This window comes from Mustela putorius, unplaced genomic scaffold (assembly GCF_011764305.1).
Source record: "Mustela putorius furo isolate JIRA1106 unplaced genomic scaffold, ASM1176430v1.1 tig00000174_pilon_pilon_pilon, whole genome shotgun sequence".
Classification (NCBI taxonomy): Eukaryota; Metazoa; Chordata; class Mammalia; order Carnivora; family Mustelidae; genus Mustela; species Mustela putorius.
The window spans coordinates 2,739,301-2,748,563 of NW_025421304.1; the positions used below are offsets into that span (position 1 = coordinate 2,739,301).

The 9,263-nt window shown below is 44.0% G+C and overlaps 1 protein-coding gene and 1 long non-coding RNA gene across 4 annotated transcripts in view; one reads left to right on the top strand and one right to left on the bottom strand.

The window, feature by feature from the left end:
• The window catches only part of LOC101686985 (zinc finger protein 181), a 10,312-nt gene extending 3,056 nt beyond the window's left edge, over nt 1-7,256 (bottom strand). The window contains exons 1-4 of one of the 3 annotated variants that reach the window (XM_004765177.3): nt 7,129-7,256; nt 6,555-6,617; nt 783-903; nt 468-542 (exon numbers count right to left, since the gene is read on the bottom strand). In XM_004765177.3, coding sequence (XP_004765234.1) covers nt 468-542; nt 783-903; nt 6,555-6,563 — 205 coding nt within the window. In that variant the 5' untranslated portion in view covers nt 6,564-6,617; nt 7,129-7,256. Of the gene's footprint in view, nt 1-467; nt 546-782; nt 904-6,554; nt 6,618-7,128 lie in introns of all 3 variants that reach the window. The other 2 variants (XM_004765176.3, XM_013062860.2) reach the window with 2 other exon arrangements.
• Nucleotides 7,257-7,585: 329 nt separating this feature from the next.
• On the top strand, nt 7,586-8,688 carry LOC123390958. The gene is made up of 2 exons (XR_006605554.1): nt 7,586-7,849; nt 7,978-8,688. It is a non-coding gene; the product is annotated as an uncharacterized LOC123390958 (long non-coding RNA).
• The last annotated feature ends 575 nt before the right edge of the window (nt 8,689-9,263 follow it).

Below are 9,263 nucleotides of genomic sequence, written 5' to 3' on the forward strand. Positions count from 1 at the left end.
AAAGAAAAAAAAGGTTAATAATGAACAAAATCACTAAGATTTGACCTTTGAAGCTCAGCATTATGGGCAAAGTGATTTCCCATGCTACTGACAACCTTTCTTCACCAAAAACCAGTGGTATATTTTTCCGTAGGTGGTCTTAAAGAGAACTTGCTTTTTTTTTTTTTTTTTTTCAAATAAAATAACAATTTGAATTATTATGATGGCAAAACCTTCACTTTTGATTAGATAACTTAATACAGAAAGATAATTTGGGATGGAAGAATGACTGTTTTAAAATATAAGCTAAAAATGAATGAATGGATAAATAAATAAATAAAATCTAAGCTAAGGATCCCTCAATTTGTTATCTTTGGGATCTCTGAAGACAGTATCCTTAAAATACCCTAAATGCCTCCAACTTTCTATAAGCATGTTTAACAAAGACCTCTTTTGCCTGATTCTCCATGACTTATCTAGAAACATACCTTTTTTCTCCACCATCCAAGGTTCTTTCCCATCCTCCAGTAAGGTGATCACATATGGCTTAGGTATGGAAAGACCTGCTTACAGGAAAAATATAGAACCTGTTTAAACTATGGTTTTCATGGATAAAAGGAACCAAAGGCAGTTTTGAAGGATGGTCATTGAAAGGGGAAGATAAACTTCATGGAGGGCACAACAGAGCCCTACACCTCTTTGGGAACATGAAACAAAATCTCAGCCATTTACTTAGGAGAATCCCCAGCAATTCTGGGGTGAAGAATTGTGAAAACCTGGGGTGAAGAGGGAGATGTGCTTACCTAGAGAAACCAGGTTCTCATAATTCTGGACCATCACATCCTTGTATAAATCCCTCTGAGCAGAATCTAGCCATCCCCACTCTTCATACGAGAAGTCTATGGCCACATCACTAAATGTCACCTGAAATAGCAAACGTATTTAGGTTCAGTCATAGCCAAGGCCACTTCCCTCACTGGTAAAGGGGTAAAATTACCCTGGCTGTAGAAAAAAGGGAACAAGATTTAGTTGTGGCAATGACTAGGAATCTGATCTAACTTAAATAGTAATTAGATAATTATGTGTTTGGCATTGTTTTACAGTAAGAGTAAGAGACGAAGGTGTGCCTGGGTGGCTCAGTCGTTAAGCGTCTGCCTTCAGCTCAGGTCATGATCCCAGGGTCCTGATCAAGCCCCATATTAGGCTCCCTGCTCAGCGGGAGGCCTGCTTCTCCCCCTCTCACTCCCTCTGCTTATAGTCCCTCTCTCGCTATCTTTCTGGCAAATCAATAAAATCTTAAAAAAAAAGATATATATAAGAGCTTTGCTTCAGGAGAGTTAATTCTTGTCAAATGGAAAAGAATTCTGAAATTGTTTTAAATCAGCATTCAACATTTGACAGCATATAGTCAAGTGCTTAGTTATGTTTTTTGTTGCTTACTTGATAGGTAAATAAAAATGATCCACTAAGGTTTAAAAAATCCAATAAATTCAGAAAAAGACTTCCTTGAAAGATAGAAATATACATAACTAATTTATAAACAAAAACCACTTATAGTATATAATTAAGCCCTGTTATTGATAATCTATAATTAAAATAATTTGACACCGCTGGGCAAGAAGACTAAAGAATAGTTTATGCCATAGGCAGTTCATGAATTGGACCGTAAATAAGGGCAAAGAATTAGAGGACACATTTCAAGGAAAATATTCACTCATGATACTTTTTAAAGGAGCAGAACTTTAGAAAAAGCTCAAATGTTTAGTGATAGTTTGTTAGTCAAATTATAGCAAAAAATGAAGCCACCTGGGTGGCTCAGTGGGTTAAAGCCTCTGCCTTCGGCTCAGGTCATGATCTCGGGTTCCTGGGATTAAGCCCCCCATCGGGCTCTCTGCTCAGCAGCGAGCCTGCTTCCCTGCCTGCTGCTCTGCCTACTTGTGATCTCTCTGTGTCAAATACATAAATTATGCATTTAAAATGACATTCTTACTACTTTCACTGGTGAAATGGACATGGTTTGGCTGTGACAAAGTTTTCATTTTAAGAGTGGCTGATTCAATATTCTATTTGGATATTTTGCATGTATTTTCATTAGTGATACTGGTCTTTGGTTTTAAAGAGGTAACTTACCTTTGTCAGGTATTGGGGAAATAGTTAAAAATCACATCTGCCAAGCAGAAAATCCTCTCCACAATTCAGAAAACAACAGTTTTACTCCTGAATAAGCATCACAGCAGACTATAACACACTTCATAGGCAATCACCAATGAGATTGCAAGGACAGAAAAAAATCTCACTCTGTAATAAAGCTGGGCATGTATAATCTATAACATAGACATTTTCAAAATAAATAATTTGTCCTCAATTTGGCAGCATCATTTGCATCATAGTTCATCCTAAATTCACCTGGTAATTGGAGTGGCCAACTGTGTTAATTGCTTTTACCCCAAGAAAAATAAAACTTCCCCTAGCTTTATGACAGCAGGTAGTTAGAACTTGGATCCAGGAGCCTAAGCTAAACACCCACACAGACAGGGAGATAGAGGTACATTTTCCTTCATGTTCTCATTTCAAAGAGATGGCTGCAAGGCCTTAAGAAAGGCTTTACTGGAGCACCTGGGTGGCTTTTGTCAGTTAAGCATCTGCCTTTGGCTCAGGTCATGATCCCAGAGCCCTGGGATGGAGCCCCATGTCGGGCTCCCTGCTTGGTGAAGAGCCTGTTTCGCCCTCTCCCACTGCTGCTCCCGCTGGTTGTGCTCTCTCAAAGGAAGGAAGGAAAGAAAAAGGGAAGACTTTACTGACTTGAAAAATTGATAGAGGCTTATTTAGCTTTGAAAAAGATTCACAGGCATCTCAAAGGGACAGGGAAAGGACTTAAAATTACAGGTTTTTCTCAAAGGAAATACTCTATAAAAGGGAGGAGGGAAGGATCTCTTTCCCTTTGGGAACCAGGGAAAATTCCTTTTTCATTTGTATTTATTCTTACCCAGGTATTAGGGTTATGCTAGCCTTATATGAATCAAAAACTTTCCCATCTTTTCCTACTTTCCACAGTGTTTTGGGGTTGTTTGTTTGTTTTGTTTTGTTTTTTTGTTTTTTAGATTTTATTTTTTTGACAGAGGTCACAGTAGGCAGAGAGGCAGGGGCGATGAGGGGGAAACAGGCTCGCTGCTGAGCAGAGACCCCGATGTGAGGCTCCATCCCAGAACCCTGGGATCATGACCTGAGCTGAAAGCAGAGGCTTTAACCCACTGAGCCACCCAGGCACCCCTGTTCTTTATTTAGATGAGGGTTTCACAACCTTGGCACTACTGATATTTTAAGCTGGATAATTCTTTGTCGTGGGAGCTGTCCTGTGCATTGCAGACTAGTAAGTAGCATCCCTAGCCTCTACCCATTAGATACTAGTAGTAATTCCTCTCTGCCCCCCTAGAATTATTCTTAGAAAATGAATTGTAAACCGTAAGGGGTGATTGTAGAAGCAAGTGTCAGCAGTTCCCCAGTCTCAGGCTACTGAACGCTAATGAACAGGATCCCATGATCCCCTGGGGCAGGGCACAGTTTTAGAGCTATGGAAGAACATAGCCCTCAGCCGCCTTCCTGCACCTGGCGATTGCTAGCAGAAAACATCCTGCTTCTCCCTTATCCCATGACTGCCTCCCTGCGTGTTGGCCCGTAGGGGAGGATGCAAGCCTGCTTTATGGCTTCAAGATAGTTGCCATCCCTCGGTACTCCTCTCCCACCCTTTGATGCACTCGTCCTTGCTTTTCTGATAAAAAATAAATAAATAAAAGCTTTGTGCAGAATTCAGCTGCACATAGCTGTTGTCTCCCTTGCAGAGGCAGTCCTAAACGGCCACTCAGATCGGTGTCTGAGAACTTTATTTTAGTGCATGATGACACCCCCTCCCCCCAGGCTGTGACAACCAAAAATGTCTCCAGACATTATCAAATGTCCCTGTGAGTAGGGCTAAGGGGGACAAAGTCATCCCTGTTTGAGAACCACCACTTTAGAAAATGTCTACAGTTCCCTGAAAGTCTCTGTCTGCCCTGTGTACCTGTGCTCAAGGTGTTCCTCAGTTTGGTGTAACTTCACTTACCTCTGCCTCCCTGGTCCCATGGGCCACCAAAACCAGTCCCAGCCCTGCTTCCCCAGGAATCCTTCAACATTCTCTCCCGCTTCAACTGCCTGAGCAGCCTAGGATGTTCAGTCATCTTTGTCCCTATTAGCACTGAGGATTTTGTTCCAGCGCCCATCTTAATGTTTTCTACTTTCTTTCTTTCTTTCTTTCTTTCCTACCAGCTCTGTACTGCTCAATGCAGCCATTAGCCACATTTGGCTCTGTAAGTTTAAATTATTAAAAATTAAAAGTTAAGTAAAACTTAAAATTCTGTCTCTGGGTCACTTTAGTCGTACTTCAAGCACTCAATAGTTACAGGGGGCTGATGGCTACCGTACTGGACAGTACACAGAACATTTCCACCACTGCAGAAAGTTCTCTTAGTATTAAACTAGATATCACATGTCACTGTACACTTGGATTCATGTACAGTTCTTCCTAACAGGTACTTCATATGTTTATAAAATGAATCAAGGTGACTCATTCAGTTAAGCATAGAACTCCTCATTTTGGCTCAGATCATGATCTCAGGGTCCTGGGATCAAGCCCTGTGTCAGGTTCCATGCTCAATGGGGAGTCTGCTGGAGATTCTCTCTGTCCCTCTACCCCTCCTCCCCACTCTTGCTTGCATGTGCTCTCTTTAAATTAAAATGAATCATGAATGAATAAATGAATCAATGAATGATTTTGGCAATTAGTTCACTTTAGCTTTTACTTTAAAAAAGCAGTTTTTCGGGGGGCCTGGGTGGCTCAGTTAAGTGTCTGCCTCGGACTCAGGTTGTGATCCCAGGGTCCTGGGATTGAGCCCCACATTGGGTTCCCTGCTCAGCAGAGTCTGCTGCTCCCCCTGTTTGTACTTTCTCTCTCTCTGTCACATAAATAAATAAAATCTTTTTTTTTTAAAGTTTTTCAGGGCACCTGGGTGGCTCAGTGGGTTAAGCCTCTGCCTCCGGCTCAGGTCATGATCTCTAATCCTGGGATCGAGCCCCACATCGGGCTCTCTGCTCAGTGGGGAGCCTGCTTGCCCCCCTCTCTGCCTGGCTCTTTGCCTACTTGTGATCTCTGTCAAATAAATTTCTTAAATCTTAAAAAAAAAAAAAAGTTTTTCAATTCTAGTTATCTAATATTCCCATGAAACCAGACTCTGCCCAATGTGCACATATGCCACTAATACCTTCCATGCAGGTTTCACCTGACACTCCATGATTCTACCCTACCATTTCATTTTTTCAAAGCTTATTCACTCAACAGCTATCTACTTAGCCTGTTTTGTACCTGATACCACTCTAGGTACTGAAAACAGTCAACTAAAAAACAAAACAAAACAAAAAAATCCCTCCGAGGAGACAAATAATGAGCATATGCATTTAGTAAACAAAGCGTATATTCTCTAGTGAGTGATAAGCCCTATGGAAATCAAGCAGTGAGGAGAAGTAATTATTAGAAAAGCTGACTGAGTGTTCAGGGAAGCTTTACTAATAAGTAACCACTGAGCAGAGATAGGAAGGAGGTAAGAAGGCAAGCCTGTACATATCTGGGGAAAGAGGATTCCAAGCAGATGGCACAGCAATTTCCAAGGCCTGGAAGCTGTAGCCAGTGGCTAGAGCTCACAGGGAACAAGGAGACAAGAGAAGTAAGATGAGATCAGAGGGATAAAAGCCTAAGTGCACAAAGCTTTTTTTTTTTTTTTTTTTTAAGATTTTATTTATTTGAGAGAGATCACAAGTAGGCAGAGAGGCAGGCAGAGAGAGGAGGAAGCAGGCTCCCTGCCAAGCAGAGACCCTGATGCAGGGTCTCGATCCCAGGACCCTGGGATCATGACCTGAGCCAAAGGCAGAGGCTTTAACCCACTAAGCCACCCAGGCGCCCCAGTGCACAAAGCTTTTTAAGTCACTGTAGTACTCTGGCATCTGAGTTAGGGTCACTTTTAGAGTTTTAAGCTGAGCAATGACAGGATGGTAGCAGTGGTGGTGGGTGTGATGTGTAACCATTGGTCAGGGTCTGTGGATATCCTGTGTGTGTTTTAGATCCAACTAGACTGTCTGAAGGTCAGTTATAAGAGAAGGGAAAGAATCACGATGACTCCAAACATCTCTTGACTTACAGCTGAAAGGACTGATAATATCGTTATCTGAAACCACACAATAGTACTTTTACAATCGTAAAGCAAATAACGCCAAATTCCAAACTCGAATTTTGAATTGCAATAAAAAACAAACAAAAGAAAAAGTTTTGCTCAAGACTACAGAGACTTTAAACAAAAATGGTAGAGAAGAGGAGCACTGAGAGAAGAGAGTACTTGGGAGTTCTCTGGGCTCCATTCTTTGCTACAATGAAAGGAAACACAAATCCGGTCCCTAAAAGGACTTTGTTAGTTAGGAGCTCGTAAGCAAAGCAAACACTCAAGAGTTCTGGTAAGATGGTTCAGGAAGATATGCGGACATCACCGACTTACCTGGAACATGACTTGTCAACACAGTCCTCTTTCCAGCCTCCCGTCTTAAAAAAGAGTAGTGTCCTGAGAAAGCAGATCAAGAACACAAAAAAGGACCCATGTAAAATGAGGTGTATCTCACAGCACTGTGACACATCTACAAGTAAACACTGGGAATCACTTTCTAGGGCTTCATTCTTTCCCTAAACTAGCAGAGTGTTCCTTGGCATGGGATAGCCATTCCCCAGCTGCTACAGGCATGTAAATCGGCTACTTCGTACTTTTTTTAGACTCACAAAACAACAGTAACAATGTTAAGAACTCATTCAGTCTTCACAACTATGCAAGACAGACATTCACATTATTCCACATTTCTTTTCTAAACGATGAGAAAACAAACCCAGCGATGCTGAACCAAAGCGTTGAAGGCTGCATAAGTGGGAAGCGTCACTTTACCACTGGACTGCCCAAAACCATTGCAAAGGGCGTTTTCTCTCAGTGCGTAGGATGCACAATCACTCGCCCGTTTCCTTCTTGCAGCACCCCTTGTACAGAGCTGACACGCCCAGAAAGCTAAGGCCCTGCCGGGGCTCACCCAGCAGTGTAGACTCAGCAGCAGGAGGTTGTGGCGTCCGCGTCCGACGCCCGGTCGCACTGCCAGGACCCACACTTGCCTGAGTCCCTGCGGGCCCTCCCTGGCCCCGAAGGCCGGGCCGGGGATCCAGAGCCCGCACCTCCTTGTACTCGACGCGGAGAGCGGACCACGGCCGCTGCCGTGGAAAGAACTGCACCGCCCGGTGAGGATCCCGCCGCCTGCCTGAGATTACCGCGAGGCGAACGGAGGACGGATCCCACAGCCCACACCGGAACAGCATTTCCCAGCTTCCTCCGCGTCAGCAGCAAGTTACCTGTGCCTCGCGCGTTGCCCCATAAAACCACACTTCCCAGAAGGCTGCGCGTTCGCGCGCGCTTTGGGCGCCCCGCGAGAAAGCCGCAGCATGCCACTGCCTGCGCGCTTTGCGGCGGAGCTGCTCCGCTCGAACGCGCACACCAAGTGTCGAGAGGCCAGTGGGACCGCCCTCTGCATGCATGCTTCTGAAGTACAGTGGCGCGCGAAGCACAAAACTCCCCTTCCCAGAAAAGGATGCGGCCGTGGAAAGTCCTGCGGTTCGCGGTTCGGCCCTCGCGACCGCCCTCCTGCCCGGAGGTGGGCAGCCTTGCGGAGAGCTGCGGTCTACAGTGGAAGGTCTCAAGTGAAATCCTGGATTGTTCCGGCCAGCTCGGGTGGGCTGAGTGTTTGGCGCTGGCTTGCCCAGGTCTGTGGTTCCTAAAATGCCCTGTGTCCGGGCTGTCATGGCAATAGTTGCCAGCGAACAGACGATACTGGGAAATTTGTGCGGTCGCGTCAGGGCTGTGACACTGACTGCCACTGTCCTGTTTACAGGTCCTCGAAGGACTCAGAAACGGCGGCTTCACGTGAGCGCTTTAAGGAAAAAGGCCTTCAGTCCTGGAACCCATAGAGCTTGACCCACTACTGTCCCCAGAATCGCTGTCCTTGCCCCCCCACCCCCAACGCCCGCTGGAGGTAGATGTACGTAGGACAAAGCAGTCTACGGCGGGTATATATTGGGGCTGTTTCCTTTACTTTCTTTTTAAGTTTACTTTTACTTATAGCTCTTCATTTTTTATTTTTAGATTTTATTTGTTAGAGAGAGAGAGTACAAGTAGGGACAGCGGCAGGCAGAAGGAGAAGCAGGCTCGCCACTGAGCAAGGAGCCCCATGCGCTCCATCCAGGGACGCTGGGATCAACACGAAAGCAGATGCTTAACCCACTGCGCTTCCCAGGCGCCCCTGTCCATTTCATTTTAATTATGTTTATTTTTAAATTGTAGTGTGACTATGAATTTTCTTGTATATGTCAAGTACTTAAGTGCGTAAGATTCATTAGACAATGCTTCCAGCTTGGTATAGATCTCGTGGCTGTGGTATTTAATTCCTGTAGCAAGAGTAGTTGGTAAAAACCCTGGCATCAACTAGATTCTCCTCAAGGCTTACACAAGGTAACAAGATTTGCTAGTGCAAAGTATATTCCCCTCCCTGTCTTGATTATACAATGACAAGTTGTTTTCTAAAATTGTACCAATTTGCACTCTTTCCGTGGTTTATAATTATTTTGGTTGCTAGTTATTACGTCCAGTATTGGATTTTGTGAAATGTTCAAATTTTGCCGATCTGCTAAGTGTGAAATTGTGACTCTATGTGGCTTAGGTTTGCATTTCTTTTATTGTTGATAAGAGAATCTTTTCATGTGTTTGTTGGCTTTAATATTTCCTTCTCTAAGAATTGCATATCTTTTGGTCAATGTTGTTTTAGAGCAAAGGCCTTTTTGATATTAAAATACAAGTTATATAGAAAAATGCAAGATTTTAGGGGCACCCGGGTGGCTGAGTTGGTTAGGTGGCTGCCTTTCAGCTCAGGTGGTGATCCCAGGGTCCTGGATGGAGTCCTGCATCTGGCTCCTTGCCCCACGGAGAGCCCGCTTCTCCCCCTCCCTGCTGCTATACCTACTTGTGCTCTCTACCTCTCTGTCAAATAAGTAAATAAAAATCTTTTTTTAAAAAGAGAAAAATGCAAGATTTTAAAGGGGGAGTGCAGAGACCAGGATATTAGATTTTTCCCCCCTTAGAATCCTGGGTTTGGATCCTCAGTTTGGTGTAACTTCACTTACC